The sequence below is a fragment of the Chrysoperla carnea genome, chromosome 2, assembly GCF_905475395.1.
Source record: "Chrysoperla carnea chromosome 2, inChrCarn1.1, whole genome shotgun sequence".
Taxonomy (NCBI): domain Eukaryota; kingdom Metazoa; phylum Arthropoda; class Insecta; order Neuroptera; family Chrysopidae; genus Chrysoperla; species Chrysoperla carnea.
The window spans coordinates 22,736,399-22,759,131 of record NC_058338.1 but is presented as its reverse complement, the minus strand read 5'-3'; the positions used below and the strand labels follow the sequence as shown (position 1 = coordinate 22,759,131).

The 22,733-nt window shown below is 28.4% G+C and overlaps 1 protein-coding gene across 4 annotated transcripts; it reads right to left on the bottom strand.

Moving 5' to 3' along the window:
* Nucleotides 1-363: 363 nt before the first annotated feature.
* On the bottom strand, nucleotides 364-16,105 carry LOC123292065 (monocarboxylate transporter 14-like). Of its 4 annotated transcripts, none has more exons than XM_044872577.1 (7): nucleotides 15,928-16,105; nucleotides 6,486-6,600; nucleotides 5,138-5,414; nucleotides 3,078-3,422; nucleotides 1,684-2,160; nucleotides 1,060-1,257; nucleotides 364-586 (listed from the first exon to the last, which is right to left on the bottom strand). In XM_044872577.1, exons 2-7 carry the CDS (start codon nucleotides 6,582-6,584, stop codon nucleotides 408-410), a joined length of 1,575 nt encoding a protein of 524 aa, XP_044728512.1. In that variant the 5' UTR covers nucleotides 6,585-6,600; nucleotides 15,928-16,105; the 3' UTR covers nucleotides 364-407. The 4 variants fall into 4 exon arrangements, with proteins under 4 accessions (XP_044728512.1, XP_044728515.1, XP_044728513.1 ...); XM_044872580.1 differs by lacking the exon at nucleotides 15,928-16,105 and adding an exon at nucleotides 8,008-8,028; XM_044872578.1 differs by lacking the exon at nucleotides 15,928-16,105 and adding an exon at nucleotides 7,814-8,000.
* Nucleotides 16,106-22,733: the final 6,628 nt, after the last annotated feature.

The following is a 22,733-nucleotide window of genomic DNA, read 5'->3' as shown; positions in this document are numbered from 1 at the left end:
ATCGGCTAAGTGGCTTAATATTCATTCTGGTGTAGAGGTCGATGCGGACAGAGTTTTTGAAAAGTTTTTTTCTTCTGTACCTTGCAGAATTCACTGAAAAATAATGACTGATAATAATGAAATGTTCTTCTTCTCGAAGGAAGGGTTTCTTGTTTTTATTGACTTCTAACATTAACAAAAAAATTTTGAACCTCTTCTTGGGTGATTTATACGCACGGAACTAATTAGGTGTGTAATACAAAAATATAATACTACAGTCATTGTTTAAAAAATGTACAAAAACTTTAAACTTGTTTCACGTATATTTTCGAATTTCGTCTCTGCTGTGATCTATAAATTATTTAAAGCTCGAAATTGTTCGAGTAATACCACTAAAATTGAGCGACTGTATAGACAGTTTTGCTGAATTATGATGTTACATTATTATTTTGAGAATTTCTTCCATGATAATTTCTGGTTACTTTACATAATTCAATGCATGCCGATAATAAAAGTTGTATTGTCCATAATAAAATTACAGCTGAGTTCAAACCGTTTATACCCAACATAACTGTTTGATATTTTCCGGTGAAATCTCTTGAATAGCCTATCAAAAAAAAAAAAAAAAAATTATTATTATTACAGCGTAGGCAAAACAAGCTTGTTGAATCATTTTCTTTAACAGTTTTTTAATAATTCTGAATGATTATGTGAAGGTACATTAATTTTTGTGAGTGATTGCTAAAAAATACTGTCAAATTGAATTTTACCCACTCCTTTTTACTTTGATAAGAATATGTTTGATAAGAATAAGAATTGAAATTTTTTAGTGATAAATATATTAACTTCCCCTACGTGTTGACGTATGGATTAGCCAATTCAAGAGCCTTGTGACTTTGTTTACACTTAAGGCTACTAAAACAGTCTATCGCGATTACCAATTACTGTGATTGATGTTTTTCAAATAAGGGCTATCACGAATCACAATCTATCACAAGAACAATTTTTCTCAATTAACAAATTATTTTCAAATGTCTGTGAGCCTTTTTAATCTATTATGGCTAATTATTAATTTATTACCTGCAGCTGGACCAATAATAAATAGCAAAATTCCGCTAGTAAAATTTATAATATTCATTGCATGATCTTCTTCTTCTGGAGGTATTATTTCGGTAATCGTTTCTTCAATATATCCTAAAAGGAAGCCTTTTGCAGATCCAATAACGATAGCTGCTGTCAATAAATTTCTATAATTGCTTAAAAATCCCAAACTGATACCTGTAAATGAACAAAAATCATTTCAGACAAAAAATGAATAGTTTTTTTGTATCTCAATCTATGGGGCCATTTTTTTAATGTTCAATTATTGGAATATATTTCTGAGATGATTTTTGAAAATTTTAAAACTTTGAAAATATTTAACAAAGTTGGCCAAAAGAGTATACACGGGGATTTTCGAGGTCGCTGATCACAATTTCGAAGTCAGAATTCTGATATACACTCCTAACAAGGTAATCGCCTCCCGCTGGTTCAAAACAGCAACATTATGTAAATATTCGACAAAATTGGCCAGAAAAAGTATACCCAGAGGTTTTCGGGGTCGCTAATAAGGATTATAATATTAAGTAAAACAGATGTTGAATTATTAGCATAATTATACGCGTATAATGCTGTGATTTGCAGCCAAGGTAAAATTTAACTTACCTACTCGAGCAGCAATTAAAAACACAATAGCTAAAATACAAACTATTCTTGGTGGAATATTCTTTTTGGGTCGAAAATAGACTGCAACATATTTCATAACAACCATGGCTGTTGCAAAACACGCTATTCCCGTACCAACATCCATTGCAGAAAATTTAAATTGAAACAACATAAATGGTAATAAAGCACCAAAAAGACTTTCAGCCAATGTATTTAGTATAACTCCGATTGCAACACAAACATATAATGGATTCGTTAATAGTTTTACATAAATATTACGACGTTTTGGTTCTCCTTTCTTTGTATCTTCAACATTTTCTTGTGATAAACTTATATTAGCAATATCGAAATTTTTATCTTTGCCATTAATATTTCGAGATGGCACAATTATATATTTATTTTTGGAATTTATTAATGATTTTACTTCGTTTTTATCAATTTTATCATTCGAAGTTGTCAATTTATGGATTCCATTCACTGAAACATAATTCATTCTATTAGTAACAGATTAGGTATAAGTTGTAAAATTCACTACAACATATTCATTAACGTGGATTAAAATTATTATAAACTTTTCAGTAATGTTGTAATCGATTTGAAAAACCAAATCGAAATTTTCAACCCATTTTTACGTTTCATGGTCAGGATAATGTATTTAGCTATTACTTAATATTACCTATTTTTAGACAGAAGTCTGTTATGGAAGAAGGTAAGAAAAATAAGACTTGAATTATTTGCGAATTTCCGAAGGAAATGGAGTTATTGCTTTTGTGCTAATGATGGAATTTTGAAAAAATTTCCTCAAATGTGCATCGATCCAACTTAATAGATGTTGAAATGCGTCTGTACCCTCTCTTACGGTCACAAATTAAATCCGATTTGAATAAAATTTGGTATCAAGAAGAGTTTTAGTATTTGAAAGGTCAAGTTTGTTAATTAGAAAAATCGATCGATAAAGAAATAGTGGAGGAGGGTTATACTTAAGGTACAAAATTTACTCTCATTTTTTTTTCTAGGCGCTTAGTTTTCGAAATGAAAATTCTTGAAAAAAATTAAATATTCAATTTTAAGAAAAATTTGTTTTTTTTCCATCTTTGAGGGCATTTGCTTCGCTAACGCAGCTCCTTTTTACGAATTTTTTTTATTAATATTAAAAAACTGGAAATTTTGATAATTAATGTTTGTACAAAATAATTTAAACAATGATTTATCTGTTCATAATTTTTTACTGATTTTATAAAATATAACATCAAAACAAAAAAAAATTCAAGGCCTTGAATTTGATGTCAGTACTTTTTACATTCAAAAATTCCGTTCGTCTAGTTATAGTTGTCGAGATATAACAGCTTCGTGTTTGATTTGTATCTATATAAAAAATTTAAATGTAAGCTTACCACGGGATTTATTTTCGCTGTTTCCATTTTTAATACCATCATTATTTTCATGATTTGGAACAACAAATGTTTCCATTTCTTGATCGATAATCTCCTCGACTAAATGAAACTTAACATTGCTTAAAAATAATGCCGCCAAAATTAAACTTAATGATACTCCACTTATAATTAACATTGTTAATCTAGAATTTAATACTGTAAGTAAATAGGCCATTAATTGAGCCATAATTATAGCACCCAATGCTGTACTTAAAAGTGTAATCTTATTTACTTTTCTTCGAGTTTTCACAAAATACGATTTCATTGTTTCATTTGATGCAGTTGTTATAAATTTTACTCCGATTGCTAAAAAAAATCAATTATTTTTTCAGAATAAAACTAAGCTTTCGCTCTCGTGGTTAAATTGTCTTTTAATTTGAACGAGAGAATTTTATAGTTATTTTATATTTTGTATTTTAAAAAAAATTTGTTTGTAATCTATTATAAACTAATAAAATCAGTACTGTGGCACGAATTATTTAAAAGACGTCACATCAGCCATGAGGCCACTTTTCTCCGATAACGCTATAGTAAAATCTGTTTTAGAATATAAAATTATTGTATCCATGCATTTTTAACACGAAAAACTTTTGAGTTTCGATGAAATAAAAACAAATCTTAAAATCATCTTTATTGTTTCAAATATATAGTACTATAGTTTATGTTTCATTTATCTTTTAAATTAATTGAAATAGTCAATTTATTAAATTTGTATCGACTCTTCGCAAACTTTGTTATCAATATGGATCTACGTATGAAAATTTCTGGACCCATGTAAACTTTTTATAATGAAAGTGCATCTTTAGCACCAGTTTTTACTACTGGACTGTTTATATTGAATTTGGTATACAGTGTGTTAATTTCAAAAGTCGCCCTTAACAAGCTTTGGGATGATGTGATTATGGTTTTGAGTGATAACACGTCGATTTAGATATCGAGGGGAAAGTTCAAAAATGGTACCTCGAAAATTTTAGGTTTCATCCCTTCACTCCTGGCCACACCAACTTTAAAATTTCAAATGACACCCTCTAATTTGTTATACATTATTTGAAAGGGCATAAAATTCTCTATTCAACCCTGATCCAAAAATTAAATCGATCGATTAGTTCTTAAAAAAGACTACAAATTTCAAATGATGTATAATAAATTAGGCAAATTATTAGGCAATTGACGTATTTTCACTCAAGACAATAAATCACACCAGGTTAAGAGTTATTAAGGGTGAATACTTTTGAAATGAACACACTGTATTATAAAGTCTACCATTCATATATTAAAAGTTGTAACACTAAAATTTCTTCTTTTTTTTTAGTTTAGGTATGTGTTAATTCAGTTCACGGGTAACTAATTTAATTCAATTGATTTGAGTAAATATTGACCATGTATTAAACAACTTAAACAATCTTCAAAGCAATTTTCAATGAGTTGCAAAAACAAATGTTTACTCATATGTTACTTAGGATGTGCTATGTTTAATTTACAAATTTATAAATTTTGTACATAGAACGTGCCTGAAAGATATATTCTAATGCTTAGTTTATAGGACTTAGTTTGTAGGATCGTATGACTGATAATATTTTACGAAAATTCTCTTGTTAAATATCGTTACAAAAATGTCTTTGTAATAAATCGAAAGACTCGATAAACTTGTGGAAAATGAGTAATAGTTGATAGAAAGAAAAGGTTTAGTTTCAAATTTTACAATTTTTGATTAAATTCCAAGAGAACACTTAGGTTTTTTTCCACTTAATTCTGCGGCCAGTCCCGAAGCCGAGCAACGAATAACAAGAGACATAATCTAGCATCAGGTTAGATAATATCGTAACCAGTTTGTCTATTTTCGTAGTTTTTTGTAGTTCATTTTCTAATTTGGTCGCAGGATACATTAATACAAAAAAAAATATAAGCTCGGAGAAGAACGTATATGAGAGGACAATGAGTCCCAGTGTATACCTACGTTTAGACCCTCCTTTTTCTAAAAAAATTATTAAAAATTTTAAAACAAATTTATACTTACTCACCCATGCATATACTAAATGATAATATCACATGTAAAAGTTGTTGCGAATATGCAACACCAATATAACTTAAAACTACCATAATTGCGCCTACGAATCCTATTTTACGTCGACACGATGTATTCTTTTTAATTATTGGTACAATTATCACATTTAAAATTAAACCTAAACTAATATTTGTTGTTATAATTAATGCTATTTGCATCATTGGTAAATGTAATTCATCTGATATGCCCTTAAATATAAAACCGAAAAATGTCATTGGTGGAACGGCGGCAATCTGAAACAATAGAAATTATTTTTACAAGCTTTTATTTAACTTTCAATGTTTGTTTTATGTAAGCTAGTGTACGTTTGTTCGGATAAAATCTTGAAATTGAATTTTAAAGCCGTTATCATCAAACAATTGAGCTGAAAGTTTGTATGCACATTTAGTTTGGATAACAGCGGGGCCATGTGAGGTCGTTCGAAATACAATGTGGGGGACAGAATGGTAGGCTTATTATTTTTTAAGCACTCCTATGGTGTGGGTATCAAATTAAAAGGTTTGCTGGGAAGAATACGAATAACAAATGTAAACCGGTTGACAATGAATCTTTATGGTAACCATGACCTGACTTTCCCATGGCTTCCACCATATTTGATAGTCATTCCTTTTTCAGTTTTAAATTAAAAATTTTAATAAAAATTATATTTTTGAAAATATAGATCAAAAACTTATTCAAACTGAGTATTTGTACAAGCCTTAATTTCAATTTACAAAACCAAAATATCGATTTCATTTCGGCAGAAAATATGGACTCGATTGAACATACGTAATAATAATTAGGTTAGGATAGGTTATATTGGCTATCCACGAAGGACAGCCTTAGGCTATAAAATCCATTGTGTTACCATATATGTGTTTTACCACCTTTCCGCTGATAAATAATAATTACTACTTATAAATTGTAAATCAAAGCGGTATAATTATAAAAAGGTTATTATAATTTAAAAACACTATAATTTTATGATATTTACATAATTAATACAGTTGTGTTATAAATTATTTATTTACAAAATAGTACTAGAGAACATGTGATAAAATTCGACATCATAATAGACTATGCAAATATTTTAGTCAACGATTTTAGGGTTCCTTAGTCAAATGGCAAAAGCAATTAAATTAGAAAATATCGTTTCCATATGCAAAATAGTACCTTAAGTTTCAGTGTCTTAAACATATTTTGACGCAGGTTAGTCTTCAATCATTTCATGAACTTCATCAAACCATCAGATTACAATTTCATTACAATCATTTCATCAAACTTTTTAATCAAATCAAATTATGTTAAATAAATTTTTTACTTACATTACATATTACTACAGATAACACTGTCATCCAGCCCCACCCCCCTTCGGGTGGTACATGTTTCGTTGACCCTGAGATAGATTTCATATTGTTGATCATTTGAAATTAAGCTAATCTGGAAAAAAAACGAAAATTATCAGGATACAACTATTAACAGTTATAAGTGTTTAGGCCAAGGATCTTATGGCAATCATTTTTTGGTTTTAGGTCAAACTAGTTGAAACGGGCCTGCCAGCCGTGAGCATTGTTCCCAAACAAAGTAAGAAACAAATTTTAATTTCTTTAGACAGTCTGCATTCTTCGAAACGGAAGTCTGCATTCTTGAATGTTCGTTTTGGCTTAAATTTGAAGTAGACATGGTTAAAAAATATTGAATTCTATTTAGAGGCTAGAAAAACATGAAAAACTATCCCCAAAATAACTTTTTTGAAAAATTTTGTAATACATATTACGTAGTTTACGTTTAAAATTTGCGTGAATGGAAATTGGAATCATGGGTGCGGCTTACTATTAAAATATTAGAATTATCGATTGTATTTTTCATGGCCAAATAAGTAAAACCCGGTTCAATCTTCAATGTCATTGTAATATTCGTTACTGCTATCACTATAACATAAAATTAACATTCTGTAATTCTGTTAAATTTACAGTTTTAAAATGGGCTTGTCTTAATAAATATGAAAAGTAAGTTAAAAAATTAATATTTTTATTAATGAAACACCTCTAGACCTTTAGTTTAATGTTTTTTAATAGATATTTAATTTTATTCTAACTCTTAATGAATTTGAAAATTTTGTAAATGTTGGACATTGTTTTGCTGATATACTGATAGCCTGTTATTCGATGGACATGCTTTAAGAGCTTTGTCCAAGAAAACGACAATTTAAAGTTGAAAGTGCATTATACTGTTATCCAAAATCTAATAGTTAAGAAGTTATATGTACTATAAAAAATAATGCATTTTATTTTTGCCTATATGAGGTCACATTATGACGACTCGTGTTTTAAGTCACTTGATATACAGATTAAAAATTACGACTTTTAATTTTAATATAATAAAGCAATAATGTGGTTTATAACTCAAAATCAGAATATTTAAGTATATTGCTACATTTTTAATTTTTATCAAATTTCATAATTTATTTTTCACCCCTATTGGCTATCTACGACAAGAAACATTTAAAAAGAATTGTCAAATTTCACAGTGTCTGAAATAAGTTCACGTCAATGTTAAACAGGTTAGTTAGATTAATATATTCTTGACTTGGCAGAGATAATCTCAAACTAAAACGAAATTCTTAAACTTTATCAGAAAAAAGCTTTTAGACATATTTTTACTCACAGTTTGAGGTATTACGTTTCGAAATCCTTAGAACCCCTTACAGTATAGGTACTTAGACCTGCAGTCTTGGCGATTCAAATTTCTTATCAATCTGATCCATTTATTTTATAAGCAATTTCAATAAAAGGTAATTCTATGCCCTTCTATTAAATCTTAGAAAATATATTTATTTACACATACACATAAAAGCAAGCACAATTTTTTAACATTTCTAATCAATGAAATTTATTGATGAATAACTTCCTTACACGAGGAACATTGTGCGTAAGCCAGGTTATACAATTAATAATACATCACTCGTAAACAAACGCATAAAGATCACATGTCCCTTGTTAACAATGATGAAGTACCTACATCATTCTGAACAAAATAATACTTTCTGCCAAAATATTCTTGAAATATTTAAATATAACAAAGAAAATTTTTAAACCAGTCGTTAGAGCAAAAAATACACAATTTTGTTCATAAAAATGATATTCGATACGTGCAAAACCGAATTCAGCGAACAAATTATTTATTTAGGCTTTCACGCTTTATTTGTATCATTAATGTCATAATAAATATTATAGAGAGAGTTTGATGGAGGACATCGTGTTCTGACATCAGATTGGATCAAGTTCTTCGGGTTGTTTAATAGCCAATCTAGATTCTAAACTTAGAGATAGAATAACACCTTAAATTAGAAAGGTGTTCCTCATTAAAAAAATAAATATTTGCTCAAATTAATTTTTCGAAAAATGTAAGCTTTCGGAAGAAAAGTGGATTAAAAATATGTCATTATTGCATTTTATCGAAAGAAAATACGTTCAAAGTTTAGCGGTAATTATAGGTCAAAATCATGGACACCGATGAATGTCCTCAATTTGCCCTTGAAAACTTTTGGCTAAAGCATTTTTCTGTATTTAGCGTGTTTCTTTTCGATTAATTACAATAGTGTTTTTGGCAATGTTTCAATGTTGAATTGAACTTCAAACGACTGAGCAGATTTCCTTAAACAAACAAACAAAGTCAAAATCGTTTGAAATTACCTTTCAAAGAAACAAAAAAACAAAATCGGTTCATTCGTTTAGGAGCTAATATGACAAGAACACATATCGGAAAATTAATTTCTTTCCGCACTGTTTTTCGTTTAACAAATGGCTAATTTCCTAATGCGAGCACCATATTTAATTTTCGCACTAAAATTACCATTTACGTGCTATTTTCCGTTGCATGGATTAGCGTGTAGCGACTTACTCCGAAAATCGTGCAAAGTTAATTGTAAATGGAGAACTTAATTCACATTCTTAAAAAAACGATAGTTTTGCAACTCATGCGTCTAATTCGAACTAAAGTGTTAAAAGACGGGTCAGGATAATAACAATTTAACTGCACTTGTTCTACAATAAACTTAGAACACAATAAGTTGTATCTCACAATCAATGTTCAATCCATACCATATGAAAATGTTTTACTGACTAGTCTAATAATATTAAAAATAAATATACTCGTAGTTACAATGCCAATATTTGTACTTGAAAATTTCAAAGCGATAATTATTGTTATTAGGTATTATCGTCCCATGTGAATTTTCTTTTAAAGATTATATTTTTCTTATTAATTACTATAAATATGTATCATTAAGCATAATCTTAAGTTTAAGTTTAGTTACAAATTTCTAATTGTATACTTTATAACTCAATTTGGAAGAATGTCTAAGTATCTAATTGGAGCGATCATCAGCCCAATTAATAAGTCCTGTATTATTTGGGGTAGATTAGTAACAAAATTCTTTAATTTTTTGCCACGGATCTTGAAATATTTCGGGAATAAAATGAAAAAGAAAGGTTTTTTAAGACCCTTTTTTAAAAGATTTCATGACGAGTAGCCAAGTTCAGCGGGGGTACTCAGACATTGCTTAGATTAAATTGTATTAATTATTTTCAAATTAAGACTTACTAAAAAAAATTATGTTCAAGGCAAATTTTAATTGGGCAATGACTATATTAAATTGTGGAAAAAAAATGTATGAATCAAATTCTAAAAATAGAATCTATTATTTCTGAGATTGTTATTAATTAAAATGACATTTTCATTAAGGGTTTCAATTTTTTATAAAATAAAACTGTTTAATAATATATATATAAATAATTTAAATGTATAATTAATATTATTATTATTTTTATAAAAACATATTACAAATCATTAAAATTCTCTGAAATTGAATAAAAAATGTATACAGAGTGATCGGGAACATGCCAAGCTATTTAAGATTGAAACTGACTCTTAGTTTAGACTATCATGCACTCATCGCTGTTATAATTCCTGATAGTAAAGGAGACGGTATAAGGACGAATTTCACACATCTGATAACTACATGAGACATATTTTTTATGAAGTTTTATTGATGTATAAACACGTCTAAATAAATAATTTAATAATAATAAATAATTTAAAAAATAAAAAAGCAGAATGTTTATCCACCACCTGTTCATCACAATGTTATGGGTTTTATTTGGTGCGGGAATGACTTTTTTTATAGGCAAATTTTTGAGAGGTTGGCTTACATTTTTTCAATTTTCGTAGAGATTTCTAATTTTTAGAAAATAAGATATAGCCCATGCTAGTCGCTGATAATGTAGCTTTATATTAAAAGAAAATTAAAAAACTTTAACAAAAAGAAAACCGACTTCGAAAAAAAACTATTCCAAAACAAATTAATATACACTAAAAAGTCGGTGTCAGCCAATGAAACAACTGTGACAGAACAGTGTGCGACATTAACTTGGCTGACACCGACTCCAAAAATAATAATAAATGTAACTACATTATATTATCATAATTTTTTTACTTTTTAGTGCATATTATTTTGTTTTGGAATAGTTTTTTTTTCGAAGTCGGTTTTCTTTTTTTCTTTTAAGTTTTTTATGTTGTGATATTTAGTGGATCTGAAGTACACTAAGGCGGGATATTGAGTTATTCGTCCATTTGTCACGCACATACTCAATTCAAATTTAAAACTCATATGATTTTCTCATGGATGCCATCGTCAAAACTGGGCCAGTCGAATTTCGAGAACCTTCTCATTTTGAAGTCGGTGAAAAACAGTCTGTCCTTTATATAATTATTGTAGATTAGTGTAGATTATTTTGGATAATATACACATGTTTTTGGAACAGTACGACTACGTAATATTGTGTACTTGTCATGAGAAAATTATTTCAATCAGTCACAGCGATATCTTATCTATTCAATAGAAATATTTTTTTTAAAACTTTGTAAATAATTTATTCTATTCTCAAATTTATTGAAAATTTGCTGTCTGGAAACCAATTTATGAAATACACACGTGTTTAGTATTTGAATACGTGAGTGTGTTTTAATAAATTTCATTTTCAAAAAATATTACTAGGGCAACATTTCATTATACGTTGTTTTATATTCAAGCAAGCAAAATCGATGTGCATGTTATCAAATTACATTTTTTTAAATTAGCTAAATGATAATGTTGTTTATTGTGAATTTGAATAGTTTCAAAGACGAATAGAGTACCTAATTACATATACAAGATTTTTTAAACCACCAGCACACACTGTGTCGCATTTAAGATGAAGACATCCTCATATTTTTGTTATTTGTAGGAATATCGATTTGAAATTTTGCGTCATACAGAGTGGCATTTTTTAGATACGGGTCAATTTTTTCCCGAAATCCAGCTCATAGAGATACACATTAAATCAGACAGTTGTTCTTTGTAATAAAACCAAATATTTTTGGTTGAAAAATCTTTTCGAAAATGAAGGGATTGTACAGAATTTCACTAATAATTTTTTATTTATTTAAATCTTTAGCCACAATATTACGGCAGGAATTTCCTTAGTTTTAAACTAACATGCATTCAAAATAATGTTCCTCTTTATGATTTGTATCTTGGAGGAATATAATAGCCTTCTTATAATAGGCTATCTAAATATCAACTCAAGATGTTCCTTGACCAAAAATCTCACATAGAAGAAATATACGAATTATGCAACCAAACTATTAAAGAATTATTCTGATTAAAATTTACTACTCTATATACCATCCTCAAACATCGTTCTCTAACTTACAATGAGTCAGATACTATATAGGTATTACCGAATCGAACACACCTTATTTTTTAATTACATCATAGTTTGTATATTTTGCAGATGGATTACCGGAGTGGTTAGCTAACAACACCAAAAAACTACTTTCAATGCAAAACAAAAGAGTTGAGTTTTCTGACTTTTGACCAGAAATTTGGTATAAATACTCCAGTGTGCAACGTTCAACTCGAATACCATTCCGCTACGTTTAACAAAACTGCTAGACATGTTTAGACGTAATGCAGAATGGCTTACCTAGAAGATAAGTAAAGATAAATTTTTACAATCAATTCCTGCCGAATCATTCATATTTAATAAAATGTTTCAAAAAATAGTTATTACCTTTTGATAAAGAACAACTTTCTAATTTAAATTTTTCTTCTTGTAACGAAATCGAGTATATTTTTAACTGACCCTTTAAACCAACCTTTAATCCAAGATGCTCAACTTTGATACGAACAGCCTTAAAAGAAAGACCTTATTAAAAGGTGGCAAAGATATTCTGGGACATACTGTACAGTTAAATAGAGGAAGAAAACTTAATCGTAAAATTACAAATCTCTACAATTATATTTTTGTTTATTTTTCTTGCAATTGATTATTTATCCATGTTGGTAATTTTTAATAATTCATTTCCGTTTAAAATTTTCATTTAACTACAGTGATTATGGTTTTTTTTTTATAAAATTACTACTGCTAAAGAAATTATACTATTCTCATCAATAATTTTTTTTAAATGTTTTTTTATAAAGGAAAAATGAGCTTTAAGCTTCCAAAAATTTATTTGTTTGTATACTATACTTCGTTTCACAACCAGAATTCGTAACTAGCCCCGTGTAGCGCCACTTTCTCATAAATTGACAGTGAGCCATTCAGGCTTCCGTAGGTAATAGAAGAGGTTTGAAAATTTCTTCACAATTGTCGCTTACTGCGTAAAATTTTAATAATAACTTTTAGTATAAGTAGATGAAACCTTCATCTTCAAATTTGCATGTTTCCCTACTCTTTTACACCAGCACTGTGACTGGTTAATAACTACTTTGATGTTTTATGGCCACGTGATGATTGTTTATGAGTCATCTTCAAGGCTACATTTAAATGCTCCGAATATGGCGTGTATGTATTTCCACGACAATGTGACAAAATAAAATTTTTTGAATGTCAAAAATTTTGTGCGTCTAAACTAGAATACAATCTTAAAAGGGCGTCAAGCACCGAACTGCCAAAGCAATTTATTTTTGTAAAACTACATTTGACAATACATATCTTCACTCAGCTATTTTAAGTCAAGGTAACAACTTTATCGCTGCCTTTACGTTTCAAAAGCATTAACATAAATTATTTTCTCATTAACTTATTAGTTTTATCAGAAAACTTATTAGTTTTATCAGAGACTTTATTAGTTTTATCAGAACAAATCCAATTTCATTTATCGAACCGAAATAAAGTCAAAATTGTAAACTAAAACTAAGAAAAACAAGTGAAAACAAACAATTGAGTGAGTTAATTGATGAAATACCATGTAAAGAAAGTGTTGATGATGCAATTATTTGTTTATTTACGTCATGTAAGTAACTAAAGATATCCACTCTTAGATAGCCACACACACATAACTGATATTCCCATAGATAATACATACTATAGCATGTGACAGTGATGTTTACAAAAAAATGTTTCAAACAAAAGTTGTTTATTTTTTTATAAGGAACATTTACTTTACTTTTAAACTTTGGTTCTATCTCTAACGGTTTACAAGATGGGTCCTACGGACCCAATTGACCTATTTCGCTCATTTACAAACTCGACTTTACTTTTTACATCCTAAGTACGCTATAAAATTTTCAGCTTGACATCTCTTTTCATTTATGAGTTATCTAATTAGGTGATTCAATATTTTTAAGAGCTTAAAACTTGGGATTAAACTTAGTATACCTTGTTATATTTCATATACACATGGTATAATAAACCGGCCGCGAAAAAACTTTTTACATATACCTTGAACTTGAAACTTAACCGCGATGAATTTTTGGCATGAAAGACACGAAAGTACTGACATAAAGTATTTGTGACAGTGACACAATCTTAAATAGATTTTATACTATCGTTAAAATTTTTAGCATTCATACATTCTACACTTCAAAATAATACCATTAGGAAAGAATTAAGTTAAAAATTTAAGATCGCTTCGGGCAACTGCTTCCAAAATTATGTAAATTAGTTTATATTTTCAATTTATATTGGGGGATATTTTTTCACATCATTCAAAATTTTTACATATTTCATCAGAATTTTGATTCTGAACTATAAGTAGGTGTTTTTAAGTGTGTGTTTCAAATCAACGACAGAACACCTGTAAAATTACATCATCTTTAATAACTATTTTATTTGATTTTTATTGACATTTCATTAACAATCACTAAAAGAAAACAATAACTTAATTTCTGCTTGCCTTGATTATAGTTTATGAAGTATATATACTGACATATTATCATTTTAAAATTAAAAGAACTATTTTTGTTATTATTATTTCTTTCGGAAATAGTATTATTCTTTAGAAATTCTATCAGAAATTACATTTATATATTTTTTTTTTTATATAGTCACTAGCCTTCGTCATAATGCAAAAGTTTTGACCATAGATTTTCTAATCATTCGAGGTATGCCCTGTAAAAGAGCATTAATGGTTTACGGCGACATTTCATAACTGCGAACTTAATTTTCTTACTAAAGATTTTTTGTAGGGAAATTCGCCTAAATGAAACATTCGTTAAAGGAAAAATTGCCAAGCTAAGCAAAGTTAAGTTACATAATTATTTTTGTTGGTGTATTTATCAATAAGAAAACGCACTGAAAGACCAGGCTAGGATTTACATATTGGGTCACAGAGACCATGGTGCCCTTAGTGCCAATTTTTGGAGGAAGTAAATTGAATGAAAAGTCAAAATATTTTTGCGTACATATTAATTTGATGTTAGATACGAAAAATGTTAAATATATTGAAATAATTTTATACCTTTGAATTTCACAAACATATTCTCAACCAAATTGATAATTTTTAAATCCGGTTCAAACGCTTTCTAAAAGAGTGACGAAGCATTTTTAAGCATATAGCATCGATAAAAAAGATTATCGTGGAATTATTCTCTTCAGTTCAAGTTGTATAGGGAATTTCTTGTATTAGAACTAGCTGAAGAGACTTAGGGCGGCATTTTTTGCCATGATCCAAGTGCGCGCTTTGTGTAAATCCGATCCTGAGCAAGACAATAAGCTTTGGTCGAAGACATATTAATTTCGTCAGTTCGTTGTAGCAACTAGTAAAAGTTTAAAACTATATTGACATTTAAAATAATTATAACATTTAAAATAGTGTTCGATAATAACTAGAAATTATATAAAACAAAATTGGTGTAATTTTACGATGAGGATTAATAATTTTGATTTTGATTTAAAAGAATATATAAAAATTTACTCGACGTAAGTATTACACACAATATGCAAGTTTGCATTTAGAAAACAATATCTCCACTTTTCATTTCTAGCTGAAGTAATTTAAGCATGCACTGAAAGAAATCTGCGTTCTATAGTTTTACCGATCCGACAGATGTGGTCTTCGGAGACATATTTTCGACTTCATAAAGCACCTGTTTCAATTGTTAGATGTAACTCACAATCAGTATAATTCAGAATTAAAAATTTGCAAAAAAAAAAAAAAAACCAATTTTAAAATTTGGCAAATCCTTTCCTAATACACTGAATTCGATTTCCACCTCACTCGATTTTTATATTTATCCAATCAAATTTGATATTTATCCAAAAAAGCCGGAATTCATTGGGTCAATGACCCAGATTGATTTGAAAATTAAATTCAAAAATTTTTCTGAATATATTTTATTTTATGAAATCCGCTTTGTATGCGTGTTTAATATTTTGAATTCATGATTTATTATTTCCTATGCCCAAAAATAAAAGTTATAGGATTATATAAAAATCGTACCTGTTTAAAAACTTTTATTGAACATAGTATAAATTAATAATTATTTTTAATAATTTGAAAATTAAACCATAGCACCCTCTTCGCAAGCAAATCGCCACACACCACCGCGCACTTTAAATATATACAGAACAAAATATTTTCCAAATTAAATTTTTATAGTTTAATTCACTAAACATAGTTTCGCGATTGGTTTATATTTAAAAACAATTATTTAATTGAATACTTATGGTTTTTAATTTATTTGAGAGTTATAATTAAATAGCGTGTCGATTTAATTGAACTAAACAATACGTAATGTTATTTATTGCAAAGTTTGACTATTTAATAAAAATATATTTTTTTAATTTTAATAATTAATAAATATAGCAACAAAAATTGTCGATTATATTAGTGGACTGTTGTTCTAATGCACACAGACACACACTGAACACGAACAAGTGTATACTAATGATTTTATTATATTTTTTAATTTTACTATTGTACTGTATAGATATAGAAAATTTTTTGAATAGGAACGAATTAAAAAGGTATGCTACACCACTTCTATGAACTTATTTGTTTTCTTATTCAACATGGAAAACATGAATTGGAAAAATTATTCAAACATTATATCTTCCAAATTCAATAAATGCCTTGCCGGTCAATCATTTCACAAACACCCGTTCTAGGCAAGTAGCAAGTGTTTTAGATGTTTTCATAATCTTGTAGTGAAAAAAAAATCACCTAATTAGTCCATTTTTGGTTGTCTGTCCTTCTGTCTGTGAACACGATAACTCGAAAAAAGGAAAGCGATATCAAGCTGGAATTTTTATAGCATGCTCAGGGCGTAAAAATAGAGGCTAAGTTCGTAAATGACAACATAAGTCAATTAGGTCTTGGATCCGTAGAATCTATATTGTAAGCCGTTAGAGATAGAATAAAAGTTTAAATATAAAAAAAGTTTCTTATAAAAAAATAAACAACTTTTGTTTGAAACATAACAACGTCACTGTTTACCAGTGAGGGCGCAAATTAGGACAAAATTTTGGTGTCCACTTTCTCCAAAACTATAAAAGATAGAGAATTGAAAATTTTCGAGTAGCTTCAACTAGTGATCTTGTGAAAACCAAATAAATGTCGGTCGAAAGGGCGTCATAATTATATTGGTTTTTTATACTCATCTAATTTATAAAAATATTATGCAAGTACTGATATTCAACACATTCTATATACAGAGTATTTCTTCAATTAACTCAGTCCATCGTTTGTTTTCACTTGTTTGAATAACAGTTAAAATCAGTTATAACATCGAAACATTTATACCAATGAAATTGAAAGTTCCCGACTGAATCCCTATATAAACGTAAGTACTTATATGTTATAAATGTATCGGCTATAATTATTCAACGAATGTACATGTATATGTTACAGTCAAAAATCTTTACCGGTCAAAACTACTTTTAACTTGCAATGTACTTTTAACTTGCAAAAGTACTTTTGACCTCAGCCTTCCGATGATAGTACTTTTGACTGAAATAATAGTCTATTTAAGTATATTTCTACATAAATTTTAATTATATAAAATTTCATAATTTATTTTTTACTACCGAAAGTATCCTATTCTACACTATCAAAAGCTAGTACGTGCCAGAAAATTCCCCATAATTAAAATAAAGCACTTTATATTGGAACATACAAATTGATTGAAATACCGGATTAGTTTCGAGTGTCGCGTCTCTATACAGTATTATTTTATTAGAATAGTAAGCCAAACGTAATATTAAATTTAACGATTCATAATGTAATTATATCTGTATATGGAGGTAATCTGATATCCATTGGCTATCCACTAGATAACCATTTGCTTAAAAATTTTTGAATTTCGACATTTGATTTTAATCAATGAATTACCTGCATAAGTGTTTCATGACTATACCTATAATAAATTATTTTACTTGATATTATATACAACTTTTTCAAGGTTCTAATATTGTTTTTTATGGACATATTAACCTTTAAGTTTAGCTGCAGGTCAAAAACGACAAAAATGTAAGCAAATTTTTAAGGAGTTTTTTTTTTTCCTTATTCCTGTATCTCAAAAACGAAGTTTGAAAAATACAAGTTCAACGTTGCTTAATATTTTTTTAAAATCTATCGCTTATTAAATTTTGTTTACAATTCCCAATTAAAATCAAGTAGGTATTTGGCTAGAGGCAACAACTCAAATTTTACCAGTTTGTAGGTATTACTTATCTTGATATAAATTCAAAGACAGTCTAAGCCTTAAGTCAGCAGCGTATAAAAAGTTGGCTATGACACTCTCTCAAAACTCACAAAAGTATAATATAACTCGGAGAAAGCTTCCAATAAAAATTTTTCGTAGATAGATACTAAATTTCTCAGGAATTGTTTTTTATTAGAATGAAAAATAAAATATAATGCTAATAGAAATATTGATTAATACAATCCAGAAAAATCGAAAACCCTCGTCTAAAAGGTTTAAATCCAGGAAAATTCGTTTCTTAAGATATTTTACAACGAAAATAAAAAATCGACATGTTTTAACTATAAATATTAATACACCTACTCTTAACTAAACATAGGATTATTAGAATATCGATTACATTTAACCTTCATAATTATGTTATACTATTTTAAGGCTTACAAAACAGTCATACTATAAAGTTAAATTATTAAAATATATCAAAATATTCCTAATAATGGGCCCGTTAAAGTCGTTATGAAAACAACTGGATTTGTTTCTTTTTTTCAGATTTTACTTAACGCAGTCGAGTTTTTAATTTTTTTAATTATTTATTTTTTAACTTCAAAAGATTTATGGTAGAAATGAGGCACTGGAAGCATCTAATGTAAGAAAACTCAAAAAAAAAATTGGCGGTGGCTCATTCCTGACTGATTGTTTTACTGTGGTACTTAGACCTTTCTCTGTGGTATTTTACACTATAGCTTTTCTTATCTTTCTCATAGTTAGCTTAAACACATAATCTCTTTAGAAATGAAATGTCTTTTTTTTCCAAATTTGTTAAAGCGTTAAATGAGACTTTTTTTAAAGCGGAAGCTGGGCACAACACTTTTTTGAGAAATAGTACCCATTTTAAAAAGATATCAACTGATGGGCCATCCTATAAAGTATCATAGATTTTGTATATTATATAGCCTTGTATATGTAGATTACGACCTCTAAATAGCCGGTATTATCCGAACAACCAAACCTTGACATTGACTTTAAAATCAAGTTGTTGAAGAATATGAAAAATAAAATTGTTCTTCATATAAATTTCCTAATAGTAATACAACATAGGTAATATTACAACAATTTTTCATTACAACACGTTTATTCCATTGAGTTTTTCACAACTTACATATGTTAATTATGATAATTTTCATAAAATGCATTATCAATAATTTTTTTTTTATTAACAAGTCAATTATACTAGAACAATTTTGCTGTATTACTAGATAGCAATTGCTCTTACGGACAGGCAATTCAGAAAAGTTTGGAATTAAAAAAAAAGACAACTTGAGTACAATTTTTTTTGTCGTTCGCTAATAGCAAATTAGGGAAATTCATTTATCAAAATTGGATAAGTAGTTTTTTCACTACGTTCTAACAACCTTGTAACATGAAAAGACTAACTAATAACTCTTTATGTAGTCGAGCACACACAATAGAAATCTGAAAACAATACAAGACAACACAAAAACAAATATCCAGTTTACCAGCACATACATTATAAAATATATAAAATTATAATTCCAAATGAGTAATGAATACCCTACAATTAATTATAATATTTTAATGTTTTCTGTTATGACTCCCACCAGCGAAACTAAAATTAGTTTTTTTTTATTGATTAAACTGTCAATAAATCATTAATTTTCATCATTAGTTAAAACTTTTGTAAATATATATATTTAAAATCCTTTGCACTCGTTTTTTGCAAAGAATTTAACTTGAAAATTTTTTGATGATGCTTGACGGGAAAAATTTTTGAATTAGTTGTTATTTAAGGTAAATAATTTTCTCATGGAGTCATCACTGAATCCCAGCATTTATTTGTATTCTAACGTCACTACCCGTGGGTGGATTGATCTTCACTGTTAAATTTTAAGGAAATTAATATTTGACATCAGCACTCCCAAATGCGAATTTTTACAAAATACAGATGTTATTCGTTTGGCAACGATTTTTTCACGTTTGTCCACCCAAAATTTTTCTTTGTCAACCCGTCAAAATAAAGTTATGACAAAAATATTATATATTTGTGTATTTTAAGGTATTCAGAATGTTCCATTTACATCTAGGCATATAAATATCTCGAGTAAGACAGAATACATGCGTTAAGCAATGCATCTAAGTGAGTGGTATTATATATACATGTGTTGAAGCTTCGATATTCGTTGAGATAGTTGTAAGACGCTTGGAGAGTGGGAGTTTCTTAGTTGAATAGATGAACTACAACAGATAAGCCACGATACAAGTCACTTTTGCAATTTCATATAACACCTATCATACCTCTTACTTAGATTCATCGCATGTATACTCTGCCATATTCGTGATATTTATTTGCCTAGATGTAAATCGAACATTCTGTATATATTCATCATGGCAATGAATTTTAATCATTTCACAAATAAATCATGCTTAAAAGTTCTTCATCTTCAAAAAATTGTCAACCATTGGCAAATCAATCACATTCAACCACTTAACTAAAAATTAAATTTCATTTACGAATTATAAGTTTTAATCATAGACATCAATGTTTTCGCAATTATTAAGTAATAAAATAATTAAAGTGCGTCAATAAAAAATTAAAAACAGGAAAGCCTTGCGGGTGGGATGATAATCTGAAAGACAATAAGCACTTGAAATGATAAGTTTTACTGATATATTCTTTAATGGCGTTGTATCATAAAGATAACTATTACAAAATTTTAAATCTTACAATTCGTTCAGATTTTTTCATGCGATGAGCGGGGATATATGTGATTCAATTTGCCTTTTAGTTGTTACACTGTGAACCAAGATCCCTAAACAATAGCCTAAACTAATCGAAATAAATGTCTTGTTGTTAGAATCATGGTGCCAGTCAGGGTAACAAAAGATAGGCGTATTACAAAATAACAAATACGACAGTCGTCTGCCCTAAAATTATCGAAATGGCAAAAAGTATTTTTGATTAATAATGTGTATTAAAAGACAAAATTTTCATTATTTTCAAAGAGATTTCGAAAACATATACTTCTATGAATATTGTTTACCGACTTTTGCCAAAAAAACGATTAAAATATCAATATTTCCATTTTCGTTCTTCCACTGTGGTGACCAACCATAATCTTTATAACTGATCTCAACAAATGAAGTGTTAGAAACTTGGCTTCTAACTTCGGAATAATTCGCTTAACAGGACAGATATATCCCCCAAAAAAGATTGCAAAAGCACAATTGTCTCTAATGGTTTATGCTTTTGAAGTACCGTTAGAATATAGTTGCATGCAGTGAAACAGTGAATATGGCTCACGTCTGTATTTTGAAAAATGTATATAGCAAAAGTTACAAAATATGTAAATTTATGTATATATTACATAAATGTAAAACAAATTGCCTATAATTTTGGAATAGATTTGTATCGACTTTTCAAAATTTAATTGAATATTAATTTTACACGTCTTACTGAACACCAAAGTCGAATTTTTTAAAGTTATTAAACAATATTTTTATGATACTATTAGCTAAACCAAGCTACCCTTCGCTGTGGCTTCGTCAGATGTAATAATTAGAGAAGTAAATAAAAACAATCTATAGCAACAACAGATATACTGAGAAAGCGTTTAAATTAATATCTAACTTAGCGTTTCTGTGTCTATTCTCAAAGATATCTATGGCCAGGCCTACCTGTGACTAAACCGAATTTTGGCAGGAGGTCAATTTGGATTCAACATATACCAAAAAAATCAAAGTAAAGCTCGTATCAATAAATAAAATAATCAGCGTGTTTAATTAAATATTTTTATGCGATAGCCTGTGCATAACTAATTAGTGCGATTTGGAATGCGATTGCCTGTGTGCAACTAATTAGTATTTCCCATTCAATTTTTTAATTTAAACAACTCTTACTTTTTTAAATTTCAAATTTTATTTTTTATAAATTATTTTTGCATTGCAAATCAACACCTGAATCCAAAATGAATAATTCAACTCACAAAATTGCAAAAATAATTCATAAAATAATAAAATATTTCAAATGTTATTAATTTCAGATTCCACATAACAGTTTCAGAAGTTTCCACAAATTTTTAGTTCCTTCTTTGTATCTTTTGTAGTCTTTTTTTAATAGTTTATGTATTCGTTCTGATGTACGACCTAAATACGTGATAGTAGTGTATTTGTTTTACTTAATGAATAATGAACGCATATTTTGAAGAAAGGAGTTTCTCTAGATCGCTTTTTGGGATATATTTTAGGAACATTATCAAAAAAGAAAAACTATGGTGATATTACTTATATTTCAATTTTTGTCAAAATGGCGGTAAGACTAAAACATAAGGAAGTTTTGGTATGTTTCAAAATGCAATCAATCATTTTAGATCTTTTCCTAAAGAAACTGTCAGATTGCAATTTAAAATAAAGAGTGTCAATTTTGCTTTGACATTGAATAACTGGATCAAAAAAGCTCATATGGCAATGCAATGTTAGTGAGATTATTTTCAAGGGCATTCCATCAAATGCTCTATCCCTTAATCCCTAATATTGAATATATTGTAAACATTTTTTAGATTTATTGTAGGTTTCCGAACTTCATAAA

Excerpts from the sequence above, each read along its gene's own strand:
- LOC123292065 (XM_044872577.1), bottom strand. The coding sequence starts at position 6,584 with ATGATCAACAATATGAAATCTATCTCAGGGTCAACGAAACATGTACCA. Across the intron at positions 2,161-3,077 it reads CAGCGAAAATAAATCCCGTG|TGAATGGAATCCATAAATTG; the intron begins GTAAGCTTACAT and ends ATTATGTTTCAG. Across the intron at positions 587-1,059 it reads TATTATTGGTCCAGCTGCAG|GCTATTCAAGAGATTTCACC; the intron begins GTAATAAATTAA and ends TTTTTTTGATAG.